The sequence below is a fragment of the Schistocerca americana genome, chromosome 5, assembly GCF_021461395.2.
Source record: "Schistocerca americana isolate TAMUIC-IGC-003095 chromosome 5, iqSchAmer2.1, whole genome shotgun sequence".
Taxonomy (NCBI): domain Eukaryota; kingdom Metazoa; phylum Arthropoda; class Insecta; order Orthoptera; family Acrididae; genus Schistocerca; species Schistocerca americana.
Window position 1 is genome coordinate 328,849,941 of NC_060123.1, and position 21,639 is coordinate 328,871,579.

At 44.8% G+C, this 21,639-nt stretch overlaps 1 protein-coding gene across 1 annotated transcript in view; it reads left to right on the forward strand.

The window, feature by feature from the left end:
• The window catches only part of LOC124616344 (band 4.1-like protein 4), a 621,141-nt gene that overhangs the window by 93,842 nt on the left and 505,660 nt on the right, over positions 1-21,639 (forward strand). The window contains exon 3 of the mRNA XM_047144652.1: positions 1,911-1,953. Within this exon, the coding sequence (XP_047000608.1) occupies positions 1,911-1,953 (43 nt within the window). The remainder of the gene's footprint in view (positions 1-1,910; positions 1,954-21,639) is intronic.

Genomic DNA, 21,639 nt, shown 5'->3' on the forward strand with positions numbered 1-21,639 from the left:
TAACAAAATAATTAGATTTTTGTTAACGCAGAAATGAATTCACAAAATTATCGAAATGGTTATTTCGTTCCTGCTGCAAAAGGTCATTTGCAAATAAAAGGTGTAATGAAATAGTAATTCACAACGATATTTGACATGAATATGCAATACCGTTTATGTGTTATGAAAATGCTGTACAGTCGCATTCATCAAGAATTTCATTTCGACGACCACAATGAGCCTCGAAATAAAAAGGGGTTTTCATGCGTATGGCATTCTCTCATTCACAGTTTATACGCTTTCAAATTTATTTGTCTTACTGAAACTTTTGTTCCTCATTTGCATATGCGATACACATCGAGCGAATCACTGATTTTTCACTTTGTTACTGTCTCCATTCCCCCCCCCCCCCTCCCTCCCTCTCTCTTTCTCTCTCCCCCCCCCCTCCCTCTCTGTCCCACTCACTCATTCACACACAACACACACACACACACACACACACACACACACACACACATATATATATATATATATATATATATATATATATATATATATATATATATGCACACACACAAGCGATTGTTGATAGACACACTATGTTTATACTGTTTTGATGCAATAGAATGGCTACGACATTAAGATCCCTCAGTACCTCACTAAATCATTTGACAATTTCCTCTGTTTACAGAGCAGCTGCTACAACCGGGAGCATTACTCTAAAAATGGCCCACTTTTGCACCATCGACAGCTCTCAGTAACCTTGTTCTAGGAAACTAACCATACAGATGGCACTGATAAGAAGTTAACATTACAGCACACAAAGTTTTTTTACTTCCGGTCTCAACGTGGCTACGTGCAAGGTCCATTCGATTACCGAAGAAATACAGAACGTGTTATTGCTAAACGTGCTTCAAACTTTGAAACGTGGCAGTAACTTTATAACATGGTGAAAGAATCCAAACGTAATCCAGTGTTTGTGTAAAGGTATATTCCATATTTTTAAGGTGTTGTTCGAATCTTTTGAAATATTGCGAAGTTGATGCCGTTCAAAATAGTTCAAATGACTCTGAGCACTATGGCACTTAACATCTGAGGTCATCAGTCCCCTAGAACTTGGAACTACTTAAACCTACCTAACCTAAGGACATCACACACATCCATGCCCGAGGCAGGATTCGAACCTGCGACCGTAGCAGTCGCGCGGTTCCGGACTGAAGAGCCTAGAACCGCTCGACCACCACGATCGGCGTTGATACCGTGCCAGGTACATCATTGAAGATCAAATCATTCCATTATAACGGCGCAGACGATCTTGCTTTCTCTGAACATTTCTCGATGCGGCTACACTTTCTTGTTAAACGAGTTTCTGTTGTGCAAAACATCGCAATGTCATAAGCAGGCCAGTTTGTGTGAAGGTGACCGAACTCCGATAGCAATATGTATACGGATGAAACTGATAGTCCTTAGGAAACTCTTCCACTAGAGCAAAACATTTGCATAGTTGTGGAGGAAAAACGTTAATTATTTTTATTAGCGCTAATATCATACTGGTACGAAGAGCACCGTGCCTATGGTTACTGTAACGTCGAGTGCTATGTTAACTGAATAGTCATTCAGACCAAGGCACAGAAAAAAGTGCACTCGACCAATACTACGGCGCCACAGTCACACCAGTAGTACCGCTAATAAATACTCACAGAGCTTCGGTTGGAACGAAGCTATTGTTCATTCTGAAACTTCCCACTCCCATTAATTATTTTCAGCTGATCAACAGTTGTAAAAGCATAGTGTTTATTGTGTTGCACAGATTCAATGAAGCCGCCACAAAACTAAGCTGAAACAGTGTGTTATTTAAACGCTCGTAGCCTGGAGCTACTATTATAAATACTCCTGTCCCTGTTTCTTACAGTGAACCTCTATTTTTTCAGCACTGGTTGGACCCTGCCAAGAAGATTGCCAAGCAGCTGAAAGGTAAGACGGCGGTATGGATATGAAAGGAACAGTTATATCTGTAAGTTTAAACGTAGTGCGTAAAGAAAAATGTATAGATTATGTGACTATTCAAACAGCTCTACCAATAAACTTGGTGGTGTAGGTGTCTTTGCAGCTTTACCCCAGCTCTCTAACTTATTTTAGAACTAATCAACATATATACTGTACAATTCCCAGACGTCTGACGCTTCCCAGTTGATGATCACAGCATCGCTCGGAAGAACAAAAAAGAAAACAATGGATATGCTTGATAATGATTAATTTCACTTTCACAGAAGTGTTACTCACATATTCAGAAAGCGGAGCTGGTAGTTTACGTGTTAATTGGAGAAAGAATTTAAAAAATCACATCCTCAATACTGCCATAGCTTTATATAAGTATTAGAATAATAAGTTCCTATGCTCAAGAAAATTTGGGTCACAGAAGTAATTCATAATCTTCTTACTCTGTAGTGATTAATCCGAGGATTGATAGCCAGCAATTACGTTGGTGGCAGATCTCCACTTTTAACGTATCTTCGATTTCCTCTTCATTTCTTCATAGATCTTCCATGTCACCCCGAAGACAGGTTATGGGAAATATTTTTCTGATTTCAAGGCTCGTGCTTTATGAGGGTCTGCTTCTTTCTGAAAGCAGTTTTTGAGTAATTCCACTTCTCACTTCTCTTTTGTCCCGTCCATCCATTGTGATCTTACTTCGTAAACAGGTGAATGAGTCCTGATGGTCCAATATCTCCTTACCTTCGTTAATTGTGACTGGTTTTATCTTGTACATAACATGACACTATTTTGAACATTTTTATTTTGTTTTATACACTTCCCCCATAACCTCCTCCGTTTTACCTATATCGCTTTAGTATCTTCCTCTCGTGCACTAACCTCTTCACCTACACCCAAAGTCCTCAGCCATTTGTTGGATGCGTTCCAATCTCTATCTTCCCTATACTTTTTTACGCTCTATAGCCCCCTCTTGTACCACGGAATTAGCCCTGGTGTCAATATGTCTTAACATTCTGTCTCTTTTATTTCTCGCTAGTGTTTTAAACATATTTAATTCCCCCCAAATTCTGCGGGGAACTTTCTCATTTCCTGCTTCTGTAGCAGCACGTGTCAAACTCTTTGCTTCTCTCCTTTTCCGACTTACCCGCAATCCATAATTGGCTTGCGTACAATGCTGTGCTCCATATGTAACTTCTCAGAGATTTCATGTTGTAATTAAGTTCAATGTTTGACGCTAGTAGACTTCTTTTGGTCGGTGAAGTGAACCTATTGGAACTTGTACCAAAGAAGTCATCGAGCGGACACGCCTTTGCAGCTAACAACTTTGACTTTGTGTTTAAGTCACCCGGTTCGATTCCCGGCGGGGTCAGGGATTTTCCCTGCCTCGTGATGACTGGGTGATGTGTGCTGTCCTTAGGTTAGTTAGATTTAAGTAGTTCTAAGTTCTAGGGGACTGATGACCATAGATGTTAAGTCCCATAATGCTCAGAGCCATTTAAGTCATCCGGTAACACAGGGATCACTATGACACTATAAGCACATCACACGGACCAACAGAAATATTATTTCCCACTTATTTTTGCAGCCACTGTTAGGGTTTCTTGCATCATCTGTTGTTTTCCCTTCCTAGTACCTTCGGGGTCAGTATGAGACGATGAGGACAGTGGAATATCATATCATCCTTGTTGTCAAAGCTACTATTTTTTTCAAAGTAGCTGACTTCCTCTCTCTGAATCAATTTATCCAAGTATTTTTATGTTCAGTTACATTTCTATGACACATTACAAGTTGTAATTTTTTGTGCACTGTGCACCACTGGGTTCAATATGACGCCAGTCCAAATTTCTTTTTGTTTCTTGAACGTAATATTTATGAAAATAGAATCATTGTTATTCCGCTGAACAACTGTAACCTATCTTTCTATGTTAGTTCTGGCGGTATATCCGGTGTAAATTAGTTGGGATCTGCTGAGACAAAAAGATCTTGACATTAGAAGGATTGAACAGCAATTGAACAAATGAGTTACACTCGTCACAATGTGACCAATTGGCATTTAAAGCAGGACTCTGTCTTCAGGCCACAAGTGGCCCATCGGGACCATCCGACCGCCGCGTCATCCTCAGCTGAGAATGCGGATAGGAGGGGCGTGTGGTCAGCACACCGCTCTCCCGGTCGTGATGATGGTCTTTGACCGGAGCCGCTACTATTCGGTCGAGTAGCTCCTCAAGTGGCATCACGAGGCTGAGTGCACCCTGAAAAGTGGCAACAGCGCGTGGTGGCCCAGATGGTCCCCCATCCAAGTGCCGGCCACGCCAATTAGCTTTTAAAAAGGTTTAAATTCCCTGCATCTGATGTCGCTTTCATTATATATGTTTCCTTGTTACTTACTGAATGTGCTGTTACATGCGGCCAGAGGGATTTAAGCAGTTTTTCTTCTCGCGATCCATACTTGCATGGAACGACAAGAAACCTAAGTAAGTCGTACAATGGAAAGTACCCTTTATCATTTCGCATTGATTCGCTTAAACGTACATTGTTAGACTATATCTGTCGACTTCAAGATATTTGTCGATGGCCGTCTGGGGTGCTTCTGTTACGAGACCGACCGCAACGCAGAGTACCGTCCACAAGTGGACACGCGGCGCGGCGCTGGCTACGCCCCTGGACGCTGCAGTTCCGAGGTGCCCCTCGCTGTACGAAGCGCACGTAATTGCTGCTCTCGGGTCGAGGCGCCTCCGCCCGCCGCCATCCATTTGGCTAAGTGCTTCCTAAATCCTCCAGCCCACGACCGCTCCTCCAGACTCCCTAATTGTGGTCATCGGCACCGCACAACTACGCAAATTAACAAAACATTTATTACCGAGGCGTCCCTCGTTAGCGATAGGGACAGTTAACTGCTCTCTTTTCCATTCCTCTAAAGTTATCGTCCACACACGCTAAATAAGAGCATCGGACAAAATATAAGCAGCCCCATCACAAAAAAACAAAAAAATGTAGTTAGTTTGGAGTGCTGTAGATGGTGTGTGTAGAACTGGTAGCCGGCAATCTTGCGGCCCTCTGACGCTGACGGAAGATAAGACGGTGCTGTGGCTTCTGTGGCAGCCAGTTGTGTGGAATCAGCGGGGAAAGATTTGTTGACGTAGAACGTGATAGAATGTCAGAAACGAGCTATCTTAATTGAACGTGCCACACCGTAAAGGAAACTGCCCGACTTGTTAACTCGTAGAAGGAAATATGTGTCCGGGGGCCACGCATGCATTTTTAGTTTGTTGGACAGACAATACTGTTGGTGCTATTGGTAGGAATACCTCTGTATCTTTGTCAGTCTTGTTGTGTGAGTCATAGTTGATGGTGATGGTTACACGTGAAGTAATAGCTGTGGTCTCAAAATCATGGTCAAAAATATATCTCCAGTAACGCATGTTTTGTTGTGTCTATTAGTGTGTCTATTAGACACGTATTTCCAAAAGCGATACTTTTATTTCTGGTGAGTAGAACTACTTGCAGCTAACTGGCCTTTCTTTTAGACATTCTTTTCAGCTGCAAGACCTAGGAAGTTCTTAATACGAGTGTATTATACAGGTGGCAAAAATGGAGCGGATTGCATGTACGTCACGATAAAGAAGACCAACAGAGGTATTGAGAGGGGATCAACCAAACTTCGAAGAGAATTGTGATGAGAAACTTGCTAGGAAGCAGGAAGAAGTAGATGGAGAGGAAATGGATGTAGAGGATTTATTTTCTGACTGCTCCGATTGTGATCCTTCGTATTCTCCTGTAAAAGCAGCCTCTAGGTCTTTCACTGATGAACAAGACTCTGTTGCAGGGGTTGACTTTTCCTGCACGGATGACCAACTAAATAACGATATTCCATTTTCTTTTATTTGCCAATTGAAAATGGATATTATTGGGAATCAAAAGAACCAACTATTGCTAGACAAATATCTCGAGATAACATAAACCGGAAAATATCGGATATAACAATGGCTGTTAAAAATATAGGTGATAATCCTAAGATGGCAATATTTGATCTTCGACGTTTGATTATGAACTCTTAGAACTAACTGTGAAATGGACAAACGCTAAACTTGAACAGTACGGACGCAGGATTGAAATAAATCACCAGAGTAACTACAAATCTACTGATCAGTATGAAATAAAAGAGGAAGTGCAGTCTTTGTCTTGAGCAGAACAACACGTTCACTGCATATAACTCTGTGACCTGTGATACACCTGTACGCATGTATAGTCCCAGAAAAATTTGTGTGAAGTGTGAGTAGATTAACTAACTCAAAATATTTGTGATTTTGAAGCTAATCCCTGACATTAAATTTTTCTTTACATAAATCATGTATTTTTGTAGAGTTCCATTATACGAGTATTCAAGGAGGTAATAAATGCTGAAATCGTTACTTGATTGGTATGTCTAGTGAATCACTGTTCAGTTTGATCATTGTACTTATTGTACATGGTGGCAGCCAGTCAATGAATATTTTAGGGAATTGGTTTAAAAAATTTATTTCAAAGGCCCAGTCAAATCTTTACAAGTGTTCTCCCCGAGTAACTTACGCCGTGCCTACGTTAAAAAAGTCGCTTGTGTTTCAAAACAGATGCAGCTCTGTCCAGTTAAAGCTGCTGACAAGAGACGCCCTGAGCCCTCTGCTGAAACTGCTATCGAATTCACGGCATTGGTTTTAGCCAATAGCGTGCGTGGGATGCCGATCACGTGTGTGGACGCAGGAGTGTTCTACGGTGCACATCACAGTTGCTTCTATCTCTTGTAATCCAGACTTCGAGCAGAACAGATGTCTTCTTGGAAGGCAGAGCCTCGGGCTCTGCTTTTCACTACCGGCCACGAACGTAAGTTAATATGAACCGCTTCCCCTTCCTTTGCCCATTTCAATTAATTGTTCGACCTCCTAGACTGGCCTAAACCAGGTAACTTCCGACTCTAGGCGCGCCCCTTATACACCGCACATTGACATACACCCTCTTTATTGTACCTAATTTCCAGTTTTGTTATTTAACGGCAACCCTGGACACCCACTCTCAAATCCTGACCGCTCGACCTGCTTCACACTGCCGCCGCGAGACATATGCAACAACCACCTCCCCCCTTTCCCAAACCCCGTATACATTTACAGTTGGTGACCAGAAGTGGGATCATATACATTTACATTATATTAATCTTTCTCTTTGCCAAAAAAGCAATCTTTTTTTTTTTTACCTTGTCTGTCAAATAAGTATTTCCTGTTAAGTAATAAAAATCGTTCTTACTGTCAAGGGTTCGTGTATGAACGTAAAATGTCCAGTGTGTGTACAAGGAATGGTGACCAATCGCAGAAACGCAGCATGGTTGCAGAACAATAATTCTAAGTATATCCCACATGGCAGAGACTGGAGACAAGTATCACGCTTTGTCAATAAGAGGAACTGCTGTTGTCGGTGAATGTAGGTCGATATCAACCAATTGTAGACCGAATATTGAGATATACACTCCTGGAAATTGAAATAAGAACACCGTGAATTCATTGTCCCAGGAACGGGAAACTTTATTGACACATTCCTGGGGTCAGATACATCACATGATCACACTGACAGAACCACAGGCACATAGACACAGGCAACAGAGCATGCACAATGCCGGCACTAGTACAGTGTATATCCACCTTTCGCAGCAATGCAGGCTGCTATTCTCCCATGGAGACGATCGTAGAGATGCTGGATGTAGTCCTGTGGAACGGCTTGCCATGCCATTTCCACCTGGCGCCTCAGTTGGACCAGCGTTCGTGCTGGACGTGCAGACCGCGTGAGACGACGCTTCATCCAGTCCCAAACATGCTCAATGGGGGACAGATCCGGAGATCTTGCTGGCCAGGGTAGTTGACTTACACCTTCTAGAGCACGTTGGGTGGCACGGGATACATGCGGACGTGCATTGTCCTGTTGGAACTGCAAGTTTTCTTGCCGGTCTAGGAATGGTAGAACGATGGGTTCGATGACGGTTTGGATGTACCGTGCACTATTCAGTGTCCCCTCGACGATCACCAGTGGTGTACGGCCAGTGTAGGAGATCGCTCCCCACACCATGATGCCGGGTGTTGGCCCTGTGTGCCTCGGTCGTATGCAGTCCTGATTGTGGCGCTCACCTGCACGGCGCCAAACACGCATACGACCATCATTGGCACCAAGGCAGAAGCGACTCTCATCGCTGAAGACGACACGTCTCCATTCGTCCCTCCATTCACGCCTGTCGCGACACCACTGGAGGTGGGCTGCACGATGTTGGGGCGTGAGCGGAAGACGGCCTAACGGTGTGCGGGACCGTAGCCCAGCTTCATGGAGACGGTTGCGAATGGTCCTCGCCGATACCCCAGGAGCAACAGTGTCCCTAATTTGCTGGGAAGTGGCGGTGCGGTCCCCTACGGCACTGCGTAGGATCCTACGGTCTTGGCGTGCATCCGTGCGTCACTGCGGTCCGGTCCCAGGTCGACGGGCACGTGTATCTTCCGCCGACCACTGGCGACAACATCGATGTACTGTGGAGACCTCACGCCCCACGTGTTGAGCAATTCGGCGGTACATCCATCCGGCCTCTCGCATGCCCACTATACGCCCTCGCTCAAAGTCCGTCAACTGCACATACGGTTCACGTCCACGCTGTCGCGGCATGCTACCAGTGTTAAAGATTGCGATGGAGCTCCGTATGCCACGGCAAACTGGCTGACACTGACGGCGGCGGTGCACAAATGCTGCGCAGCTGGCGCCAATCGACGGCCAACACCGCGGTTCCTGGTGTGTCCGCTGTGCCGTGCGTGTGATCATTGCCTGTACAGCCCTCTCGCAGTGTCCGGAGCAAGTATGGTGGGTCTGACACACCGGTGTCAATGTGTTCTTTTTTCCATTTCCAGGAGTGTAGGAACTGTGTGTAATTGACGTTTGGAGTCGAGTACATCGCAAAGACCGTTACCGCCTGTCTTGAATGGGCCAAATTAGGCGCAAACTTGACGGTAGTCATCTTGTACCGTACTACATGGTCCGACGAGCAGTTATTTTGTCTCTTTTCATATGATGCAAGGCGTCGTTACATGAAACGTTTAACCCGCAATGTGTGAAGAGGGTTTGCTTCGTATCGGAGTAGGTTCTGGTATGTTTTTCCTTGCCGTGACTTGGGCACACTCATTCACGTTACTGCGAGTATGAAACAGGATGTTTATTTCAATATCCTCACTGACCAAGTGCTGCCCTTTCTTCTACATATTGGTGACGAGCGTGCTGTGGATCGTCCTCTGTTCCAAGACAACATTCTTATTCACAGGGCTGTACTCACTCGTGCCTAATTTGCCGAACACTCGGGCACTCAGGCACCTTGACTGTTGGACTATTGGAGCAATTATAAACAAATAAATTATTAAAAAAACAGTTAAATATATAAAATCGAAAAGTGAAAGATCAATGGCCAGGTTTTCCCGCCGCTTCATGCGTTTCCTCCAGGGGTCCCGAGGAATTACGCAAGGGGCAGTCCGGAACGATGTGTGGCACCATCTGCGCCATTACAGTGCGGTCGCGCTTTTGAGAATTTCACAAATTCTCATCTCTGGAGAGCACCAGTTGTAGTTTGACGAACACTAAGGTACCCTACCGCGCCTCGACTAACTCACTAATCACCCTATCTTAATCCATTTAGGAAATGTCTGTAACTGCGGTGGCGGAAGAAAAATCACAACACCAACGAGTAGTTGGGGACATAAACGGAAATTGGTAGACGTGTATCTGCATATGAGAAAAGATGTCTATTTAAATTTCATGCTAGTCGCATAAGAATGGCACTAGGAGAGCCTCTACAAGCTCGTAAATCAGGTTTGCTTTAAATACACGCTGTAACGGTCGTGAGCATTAGTTACCTGTGAGATTAGACGTGGTGGGTTGATGTTAGTCAAGAATACCTTCAAGGCGACGAGGATCCATTATCAGCATCTCACTGAGTTTGATCGAGATCGTGTAAAAGGTCTAGGGGAAGCTGCATGTTCCTTGTGCGATATTGCAGAAAGACTTGTTAGGAATGCAGTCACTGTAAATGATTGCTGGCAGCACTGGACACGAGAATGCACCGGACTCAGGACGGTCACGAGGCGCTTCCGAGAAGGAAGACCTAGGTGTTTGGTGTATGGCTCTGGCTCATCGTACTGCATATGCAGACTTAAGGACAGCTCCGAGATCGATGCCCTGTAGTGTGCATTCCACTGACCCTAAACCACCGCCGTCTGCGACTTCAGTGGTGTCAAGCAACAGCTTATTGGACGGAAGGGTGGAGGTCTGTTTTGTTTTCTGATGAAAGCTGGTTCTGCCTCGGTGCCAGTGATGGCAGTATGTTGGTTAGGAGGAGGCCAGTTGGGGACCTGCAGTTAACCTGTATGCGTGCTACATATATTGGACTACACCTGGAATTCTGATTTGGGATTTCGTATGACGCCAGGAGCAATGCAGCGGTTATCCCACCCACGCTGATCGCACCATTGTACGTAAGTCTGGTGACTCGTCCTGTTGCGCTGCCATTCATGAACAACATTCAGGGGTGTTTCCCAAGAGGATAACGCTCGCCCACATACCGTTGCTATAGACCGGCATGCTTTGCTCGTATAGTGCTTCGACACGTTGCCGTGGCCTGCTCGATCACCAGATCTGTCTCCAGTTGAGCAAAAATGGGACATCATCGGGCGACAACTCTAGTGTCATCCACAGACAGCATTAACTATCGGTCACCAACAGGTGCAACAAGCATGGAACTCCCTCCCACAAACTGACTTCCAGCACTTGGGTAACACAATTCAAGCGCGTCTGCCCGCTTGCATTCAATATTCTGCGGGTTACAACCGATATAAATGTACCAGGATTTCACATTTGCAATGGCTTATCTCGTGATTACATTAATCTCTGACCTCGCAATGTTAATCAATTAAATATGTTACCTAAGTAAGTGTATTCCCGAAATTTCTTTAATCTACACTCATTATTTGTTGGTGTTGCGATTTGTTTTTACGTCAGTTTAATATGCTGCATTGTGCAGCAGGAGATGGAAGTGATCTTATTTTATAGTTCTGCGAACAAAACTCTCTAGGACACAATTTTTATTTGTTTCTTAATTATAATTACCAATCAGGGTCGAGTTATGTCATCTTTAGAACTAAACTAAGATACAGGTGTACAGATGCCACCACTAGCGGCAGCTGGTACGCGGCGCTAGTGTTCATCGCCACTAGCTGACGCCGCTGGTAGCAACTATCCTTTTGAATTTTAGTTTTAGAGCTGAAGATAGGCTAACTAGACCGACATCTGTGATTACAATAAGCTGCAAGATTACTTGACGTTCTTATTTCATTTTTGTTTGTTTGTTTGATCGCGACGAGATAAGACTTTCATGCAGGCTTTGACTGTTCCCTTGTACTAAACATAAACTTGTATGTTGACACTAATTTACATAAAAGTAAAGTAATATTTTAGGTAGTGCAAAGACTTAATTATTTTTTAGAAACATCGTGCATTTAGTGAAATAAATATAAATAAAGCTATGTAAATAGGTCATTTCGTTCAGAAACCTGCAGTTACTCGGAAAATTTTTTTATCACAATTTTAAAGCAGTGTGAATTTGAGAGTTAAGACCAAAGAAAAATTGTAAGCTAGACTTTCATATATACAGATTCATACTGTAGTATCAGATCTGATCTTCACACACTGTTCTTTTCCTGAATAGTACCGCTATAGTTTCTTAAGACTCAAAGCACTTTCCAACAAGAAACTCATACCCAAGAAATGTTTCACAGTACAATCCGTCCAAATGATATTTCCTCTGAACTGGAAATACCTTAATATTCACTGGATTAAGATACTCGACCTGTTTCCATCTGGGCAGGTAGAGCAGTAAACCTTCAGGTAGAGGATAGCGACATCTAGACTGTGTCTTTGCGTTGAGTTCCAGAAATGGTTGATAAAGGCAAAACTTGGCGACTTTTAGAGCCGCGCATTCTAACGAAAGGCCGCAAGGACATGAGGATACTGGGAATAGCCGGACGTAGTTCTTGGGTCCTCGGCACGTAAGCTACCCCAAATCCACTCCCGATGCTGCATGGTGAAGGCCGTGAAACATGGATTCATGACATGACGGTAGATTAATCAGACACTCACACGTCCATCTCACGTCACTTATAAAGTATCTTAAATCGGAGTGCATAGGTACGATTTTATCTTTACTATAACACTGCGTAACTTCTTGAATGTAGAAATAAAAAGGCAGTGCCAAAAACTATGTTTTCTGTCATAGTGTTAAAATATTTTGTTATTTTTTAAAAATAAAGTTACGGATTGGTCTACTAAGTCATTATCATAACCTATTGCACTGCATTATGCCTTTCTAACTGTTCTGAACCACCGATTACATTTATTGTTGACCCTTCTTTAGTTACGTTTCTGACTTCCCCTTGTGAAACCTACAACTGATAAAAGTATCTGCATTTTCGAAGCCTGGTGTACGCCTTTCTCCTTGCTAGTAACGACTATTTGACACCATACATGATTTCTAGCACTGCCATAGGCTTACGATAATTCAGTATCATTTCCTTCTTTTGCTTGTGATTGTAGGTTTCTGATTAGTATACAATGTTCTCTATTTTCTATACTTTCTATACTGAGTTCAATACAAATTACCTCGAAGCGTGGTAGCGCACAAATAAGGAAGATAAAGCTATGGAGTCAGTTCAGCTTTAGACTTGTACGTTACTTACGGTATTCAAGTACAGCTCACATTACTGCAACATCAGAGCTTCAGATTATTTACCGTCTTCTGTGAACATGAGCTTTACTACTCAAGCCACTCACAATACCGAATTCCGTGCCGTGCTTTTCCATTCTAAAATCCCTTTGTCATTGTCTAAATCAAATGGGTTATACAGAACACCTTTGTTGTACACTCATGTCAATGGATTCTAAAATAATTTTGTTTTGGCGCTTCTTGGCAAAAATATATTTTTGGCGTACAGTTTAATTCATTAAGTTTAAGGTCTTTGAAGCTTCCTCTGCTATCGATGATGTCGTACGATCCCTGTACAGCTTCTCAGTGTTGTATCAAGGGCTTTAACAGAAATCTGTTTTACCTCTTCGGGAGTCCATAAAATACGTTTGCTCTGAAAAGCGTATTATTTCACTTCATCGTCTAGCAGTATACGGTGTGTTGTCGTTTTGGTCTTTAGTCTGTGGAGTGGTTTGATGCAGCTCTCCACGCTAGTCTACTCTGAGCAACCCTCTTTATCTCGGCATAGCTACTGCAGCCTACATCCATTTGCACATTCTGAATGTACTCAAGCCTTGGTTTTCCTCTACGATTTTGCGTCATTCCCCCCTCACTCAATCCCCATACTTCCTTCATTTATCTAACTGATTATTCCTTGACGCCTCAGGATGTATTTTATCAAAAAATGTATCCTTTTAGTGAAGTTGTGCCATAAATTTTTTTTCTATTCAATTCCATTCACAATCTCTTCAATAGTTGTCTGATTTATCCACCTGATCCTCAATTTTCTTCTGTAGAACCTTAGTCTTAAGTACCTCACGTAAGATGAAATCTGTATTTGTTCCTCAGTTACCCGGCACCCAGAGTATTTACAGCAATAAACAAATGGAAAAGAGTTAACCAGCTGTATTAAAAATTAGCATTGGATAAGACGAAATTAATGGAAGAGGAAGAACAAAGTCGTCGCCGTCTGTGAGCGAAGTGGTCCTCGGTTACGCCGGTGAGAGTAATAAGGCATCTTTAGCTTCGCTTTACTTTTATTTCACATCAAAAGCTGCGACTTTTGGGCGTCAGTGTAGCGAGGGCTTAGTAAGAAGGCGGGCCGTGTCTGTGAGCGCCAGTGGTGTACTCTCCTTTCAGCGGACGAGGAGCGCTTCGCCCTGAGCTGTGTGGGCGTGTGCACTGTGCGAAAGACTTCCGGAGATGAAAACGCCGCTGTCCGCCACGAGCGGCTCGCCGCGCCGCGCGGCTGCAATATTTTTAAGAAGGAAAACCTGCGGCGCACACTCTCGCCTGCCGTCGTCCGCCTGTTTGCTCGCCGCTGCGCGAGGCTATCGCAGGTGCTTCCCTTATTTTTCTTTTCCCTACTTTTTGCCCCTCGTTTCCTCGCCTCGCCTTTCGGTGTCCATTAGGGAGGTGCTTCGGCTTCCGGACAGGGCCTGAATAATTGAGTACCGGGGCTGTTTTCCGTGAGCCGCCCGTAAACATGATTTGTCAGCGCTGACGGATCCGACATGGCCTTTGTCACGATCAGCGAGGGCGCCCCACCCCGACGCCTCGCCAACAATCTACACAGCCTCACACCACCGCGTACACATAATTTTCACATTATTCAAAACCTTACCGAAGGATAAGAGGGCTGTTCGGGAAGTAATGTTCGATCGTTCGCGAGGTGGAAACCACAATGAATATCCAATAAAGCTTCGCATAGATGTGCACAGGTGTGTTGGACAATGTATCTAGTATGTCCGTCGACAGCGTCTTTTCAGTGCTGAGCGCATAGTGATCACGTGAAGCCTAGAAAGAAGAGTCTGCCGCTGAGTATGAGGGGCTGGGGAGTGATTTCGCCTGATTTCGTGCAGCCCACACAATGTAACTGTCATGCATTTCCTTCTTCGTGACAATTCTCGGCCGCACACTACAAGAGCAGTGAGGTCGTTCCTGCAGCGTTCTCGGTGGGACGTGTTACATCACTCACCAACAGCCCGGGGTTGGCTCCCTGTGATTTTGATCTCTGCTCACATGAACCGCTTTGAATATAACATTTTGGCACAGACAACAAGCTACAGATCAGGTTAAGGAATTGGCAGAAATCAGAGGACGCTGGAAAGTTGGTACAATGCTACCACAAATGTCTCAGTCGGAGCGGCGATAATTTAGAGAAGTAGGTGAAAGTTGTAGATAACTGCTGCAAATAAAACAATTTTGATTTTCAATGTGGCTGGTATTTCGCCACGAATCAGACCTTACCTTCCGAATAGCCCTGGTATTTCAGCCAAATAAAGCATCACAAATGGCTCTGAGCACTATGGGACATAACTTCTGAGGTCATCAGTTCCCTGGAACTTAGAATTATTTAAACCTAACTAACCTAAGGACATCACACACATCCATGCCCGAGGCAGGATTCGAACCTGCGACCGTCGCGGTCGCGCGGTTCCAAACTGTAGCCCCTAGAACCGCTCGGCTACTCCGATCGGCAAAGCATTACACGAAGAGACTGAAGAAACTAAGCACTTTCGCTGAAGTATACATGTAGCGTAATGTAAGAATACCTTTACGGGGTACCTAATATCGGTAGTGATACGAAGTAGTAGTATTAAGCCGGACTCAGACGGAACGTGTTTCCCACCGTGAAGCACCCAGGACGTGGTTTCCATTTCGATTGATGTACGCTTAAAAACGAACTGATGCATCACACGTAACGTGCTCCTCATCTCTATTTGCGACCTCAATGCTCTCCAGCGTTAGCTGTCGACTATATCTGGCTCGCAACTCACACAGTTTGCACGCACATAAAATTTCTACGTTCGCTCTGTTGCACACTTCCTCCCTAACCAGTACACTAGCCATGTTGTTCTATCTGTAGTATACGCAAATAAGAACTTCAGTTCCTTGAACGTGATACAAGTCCGAAAGGAAAGTTTTATGTCCAGTCAGTAAGGACAAAACCTGTGCTTGTGGAGGCAATCAGACATAATATTTATAGAGCAGTTATGTAGCCAACAGTCTGCAAAACTTCTTAAACAAATGCTGAATTTCAATGAGTCAGGCAGCGATGTTGAGAGCTATCTTCATTTCGTTGGTATGTATTTCCGAGTATGTTCAGAATATCGAGCAAACTCACTCCTGACATTGAGAAAGGGGGGCAGGGAGAAGTGAGCGCTCTTATACACGGTCCTCATTGGGACCACCGCCTGTGTTCGACGTACAGTTATTATTGTATTGCGGAAACGAGGCGATTTATCTGACGTCCAAAAGGGCGAGATCATTGGTTTTCGGGCCAAGGATGGGACCATTTCGAAACGGCTTCGTAAACTGTTCGCGAACTGCTGTATACCGTGCATGCCAACATGCCGCTATCCAAAACCGACGCCGAGGCAACTGTGCTGCACCACGGGCCTTCGGAGAGAGGGTTGAACGACGGGAGCGAAGGTGTGTATAGTGTGTTAACTGTAATACGGCCGAGTTGTGAGGGGAGTGCAGGGAGAGGAGGAAGCAAGCACTGGCTGGCGACGCGCGATGAGAGGAGCGGTTGGGGGGGGGGGGGGGGGGGGGGAGCGGCAAGGCACGCCTACCAGTTGCAGTGCTGGCACTACAAATTACGCGTCATGCTTACACGAAAGCAGACGAAAGCCTTGGAAGTAAAACTCGCTTTAAATGTTGTTCGTAAACGACGACACTGAAATCGTTATGTTTCGACGTAAGTCTGGGAGTATGCGTGCGGAACGATTTGAAGTGGAATGATCATATAAAATTAATTGTTGGTAATGCGGGTACCAGGTTGAGATTCATTGGGAAAGTCCTTAGAAAATGTAGTCCATCAACAAAGGAGGTGGCTTACGAAACACTTGTTCGACCTATACTTGAGTATTGCTCATCAGTGTGGGATCCGTACCAGATCGGGTTGACGGAGGAGATAGAGAAGATCCAAAGAAGAGCGGCGCGTTTCGTCACAGGGTTATTTGGTAACCGTGATAGCGTTACGGAGATGTTTAACAAACTCAATTGGCAGACTCTACAAGAGAGGCGCTCTGCATCGCGGTGTAGCTTGCTCGCCAGGTTTCGAGAGGGTGCGTTTCTGGATGAGGTATCGAATATATTGCTTCCCCCTACTTATACCTCCCGATGAGATCACGAATGTAAAATTAGAGAGATTCGAGCGCGCACGGAGGCTTTCAGACAGTCGTTCTTCCCGCGAACTGTACGCGACTGGAACAGGAAAGGGAGGTAATGACAGTGGCACGTAAAGTGCCCTCCGCCACACACCGTTGGGTGGCTTGCGGAGAATAAATGTAGATGTAGATTAAAATCTATATGTGTGTTTGTTCGTCTACTATGCGCTCACAAAACATTCATCCGACTGCAATGAAACTTTGGTGAGTTGTTCTCCGAACGCCCGAAAAGAGTAATAGACAATGTTTCAACAGTCAGGCCAATGTAGCATGCGTAGCGCAATTGATTAGGTAAAGGCTTGTCATGCAGCCGACCCGGGTGCAATTCCCACTGCTCGCATTTTTTTTTTTTTTTCATTTTATTTCATTCTTGGATCCGACACTTGCAACTATCAGTCTTCTCGATGAGGTCCCCCACGCAGTGACACCAACGACACTCTCTTCACGTAAGTCACCCTTCCTCTGCCAACATTTATTAAACGTAAAGTTATTATCGATCCACGATTCATAGAGATAAAATATTTCTCTGCCTGCTTCCCTGAAGTTCTTCATGTCAACAGTGAAACGAGATCGTCAGCGCACAATGTCTGGACGTTCTAACAACACATTCCTCTTGTTTTCCACCTTACACCATATGAATCCCATAGACAAAAGTACTTTTCTAGGCGAGACAATACTCCACTTCCAGCCTATTTTGTCGTGCAAAACTGGAAGCAGTGTTCACAGGCTCGGCACAATCTTCCGCACTGAATAAAATTCCCCTATCGTGTCGCGAATGACACGCTGGTTGAAATCATCGATCATTACTTCGATTTCTCCACTTCTTTTCCTAAGTTAAAAGAGAGAGAAAGATTTATAAGAAAATGCCTTCTGCACTGCATGTATTTTTTTGAATTTGGAAATGTGTTTCGAAATAATACAGTAACCAGTGCTGTTTCCATACAAAGCAATACGGTAGCAAGGAAAAATAAAATATAAGGTAATTCGGACGAAATAGGGGGCTCCTCCAAAGTGATCGCGAACAAAATATCTGAAATGGAAACTCACCTTTTCTTGACAGGCGTTTGTGGTGATACGTCAGGATGGTTCTTGGAAAACTATTTGAATCTTCCAATGCTAAGCATGCTTTGTCCTGTGTATGTAGCAGCTCTCACTGAAGATCTGTAAATGGGCTGAAGCAATTTTTTTCTGTTCCCTTTTCCTTTCGCAGCATTCAATCATACGCAATATAATTTTACGAGCATCGCTACGTAATACTGGTTTCCTTCTAACCGTAGGCCTACCGGTAGGGGTAGGGGTTGTTGGCGACTCCCGAGATGGGCCAGCAACTGCCTCTTCACTCATTTTGATAATGTTTAGCACAACTGCACAATAAAAATACGCAGAACATTACAGCGCAAAACAATAACGAAGCAGATGACAGTGGCTGCCTTGTACAACACAGTCAGCTACGTAATGTTGGCAGCAGTCGATACTGCTTGCCTACCGAAGCCTCCCGACGTTTACCGACTTCTACCGATTCAGGACTAGGGAGAGGTCTGCCATCTAATAGTTGACACACTGTACGGTCGAATAGACGTGCACCTGATGAGCAACTGGCTGACCAGTTGAACCAAGGGGCTAAAAACAGTGCCTCCTCAACGACCTCTGAGTGAACGTTTCTGTGTGTGGTCCTCCACAGCAGGCACTTGGTTCATGCCCCCATGCTGACTGCTACTCAAATGCGACGAAGACTGGAATTTGTACACCAGAACCGCAACTGGACGTCCACTGAGCGGCCGGCCGCTGTGGCCGAGTGGTTCTAGGCGCTTCTGTCCGGAACCGCGCTGCTACGGTCGCAGGTTTGTATCCTGCCTCGGGCATGGATGTGTGTGATGTCCTTAGGTTAGTTACGTTTAAGTAGTTCTAAGTCTAGGGGACTGATGACCTCAGTTGTTAAGTCTCATAGTGCTTAGAGTCATTTGACCCATTTTTCCACTGAGTGGCGACAGGTGTCCTTTCAGATGCTCCGTCGGACAGATGGCCGTTTGCGTGGACAGCGTGAAACGTCTGAAAGCAAATACCCTCCAACAATCGTCAGGAGGAGCCAGGCCGGAGGACTGAGCTTCAGGGCCTGGGGAATGTTTTCATGACGTTCTCTGGGTGATCTCGTCATTCTGGAAGACACAGTGAATCAACAAAAGTATCCTTGGTGACCGCGTCCATCCCTACATACAGTTTGTTCTTCCTTAGCTGGATGGCATCTACCAGCAGGACAAGAAAACATATGTCGCATCTGGCAGTGTACCTGCATGGTTCGCATAGCACCAGAATCAGTTTACCATACTCCCCTGGCCACCAAACTCTCCCGAATTAACCCAACCGAGAATCTATGAGACCACGTCGATCTGGTTGTTCGCGCTGTGGATCCTCAACGGAGAAACCTAGCGCAACTGGCTGGCCACACCACTAAGGTCGGCATGATTCCACCTCCCTGTCGGTACCTTGAACTTCATTGACACACTTCCTGCACGTCTCGCCGGGGTTCGCGCTGCAAAAGGTGGTTATTTAGGTGTCTAACCGGTTGTCACATTAATGTGACTGCGCAGTGTATATACATAACTTTGAATATTACAGAAGCGCCGTATATTAAATTAATTGCAAAGTTCCAAATTACGGGAAGGTGAGCAAAACAGCAGGTGGAGATAGCAGGAAGATAACGAACTACATTTTGCTTTGTAACTATGTGCTTCTGTCCACCACCATTCGGTGAACTGGTGTTATGTATGACATCTTTCATCTTACGATATCTGAAGGCTTTAACCGGTAATATATCACTAAACAACATTTAATTATGAATAATGATGCCACGAACGCTTCGGTTTTGATAAATGTTCAACGTACCATTGCTTTGAAACGATATTCTTTTATAAAGTGACCTTATAATATGTAAATGATGAAATATTCAAATTCCTTAACCTCCGGTATGACGTTTCCGTCCAGCCTATTATAAAGAATCTTAACAAAAACTACGCGGTTTCGAGATATCTTCAATGTGCTGGTGCTCTCAAACATCTTATATTCGTAGGACTTAAGTTCCGAAGTTATAGTATGTAACGCACCGAGTACTAGCGTAATCTGCAAAAGACGGAATCCGATACGATGTCTCCTAAGTTTTGCTTGTGGCGTAGAATGCGATCTTGCATCTCACTACCCACTTTCTTGGACATGTAACGAATATGTGACTTGCCTTTCACGCTACGGAGTTCTGTGGAGCGTGGAATTCCACACTGGGACGTCACAGAACTGGACCGCCTTCTCGTCTACGAATGCCTTCACGCCTCGTATGAGGACGTTTCCGAGGCCTGTTGCAGCCAGATAAATCATCTAAAGAAGAGACTAAAATAAACTAAGCTCTTTGGAACAACTATACATGCAGCGTAGTGCAAGAGTACTTGAAAAAGTGGTACTACATTCTACAGTGGTGTGACGTAGCGAATGGTACTCCTAACGCATTGCTGGTTCTCTGGAAATTTCAGAGCCGAGCGCGTCCTTTAAAGGCAGGGGCATTGTCTTGCTATTACGTTTAGCAGTTGTCGAACGCTGCTTGCTGTCAGAACTCTTACACTCATAGCTACGCTCCCGGAGACTGACCTGTCAATCGCGATGACGGTGAGCACTATTTTTGTTTTTACGTTGTATTCCTGGCAACAGTTACTGTCTTCTGAACCTGTTGGGTACCGTACCTCAAAGCCCAGAAACGCTGTTTCCGCAATGTAAAAAAGCTACGGATATGACGAAAACAAACAGTGTATCAGATCTATAACACTTGTAACTATAGCAGTTTAAGAGCTACGGTGCATACGAACACGAAGTACATGCAGCACATGACACGATAATGTTATTACCCTCCAGTGTTTTACGAACTGTTACAAGGGTGAAATATTAGACGATGAGGCGATGTGTTGTTGCTTGGTAATGTGTCAGGCGTTCTAAAGCAGTGTAGAAGTGAGAACTCATCAGGGTCGCCAACCTGCTTCCCAGCAAGTGCTCGTACCTGTCAGCACGGACAAGTTCCGCCGCTCTCGACCCCCTCGCAGGCCGCCACCCACGTGCCGGACATAAATCCACTCCTAATTGTCGCCGTCCGCTGCTCGTCCGTCTCCTGCAACATTATCCGCTTTCTCTGTCGTAAGGGTGGCAGGCGGGCCTCGAGGCGAAGGAACAGGAACGAAGGAGAGGAAAACATCGGGAAAAGTTTTATACTTCTTCCGGACTCCGAAAGAATGAAATATCCTTTTCCGCTAATGTATAAACTTCTTTGTTGCTCTTTCAGAGTTCTGTTGCTTTTCTGCCAGGTCGTTGAAGAAAGACAAATTGCCTCATGATGAGCCATTATTGAAAGGTAGCCAGTACGGACGACGAGCGCTAAATCACTTACTGTTCTCTCCCAGCGTCCACCCCACCTCTCACGCCTCCCCCTCCTCTCTCTCTCTCTCTCTCTCTCTCTCTCTCCCTCTCCCTCCTCCCTCCCTCCCTCCCTCCCTCCCTCTCTCCCTCTCTCCCTCCCTCCCTCCCTCCCTCCCTCCCTCCCCTCTGATGCTACCCCCCCCCCCTATCTTCTTTTGCTCGAAGTTTCGTAATATGTTGCTGGAAAATAGTTGGCAGGGACATGGGAAGAAGAAAGTAGCAGGAGCAGCTTCTTGCGACGACTGTGTCACTCAGTTG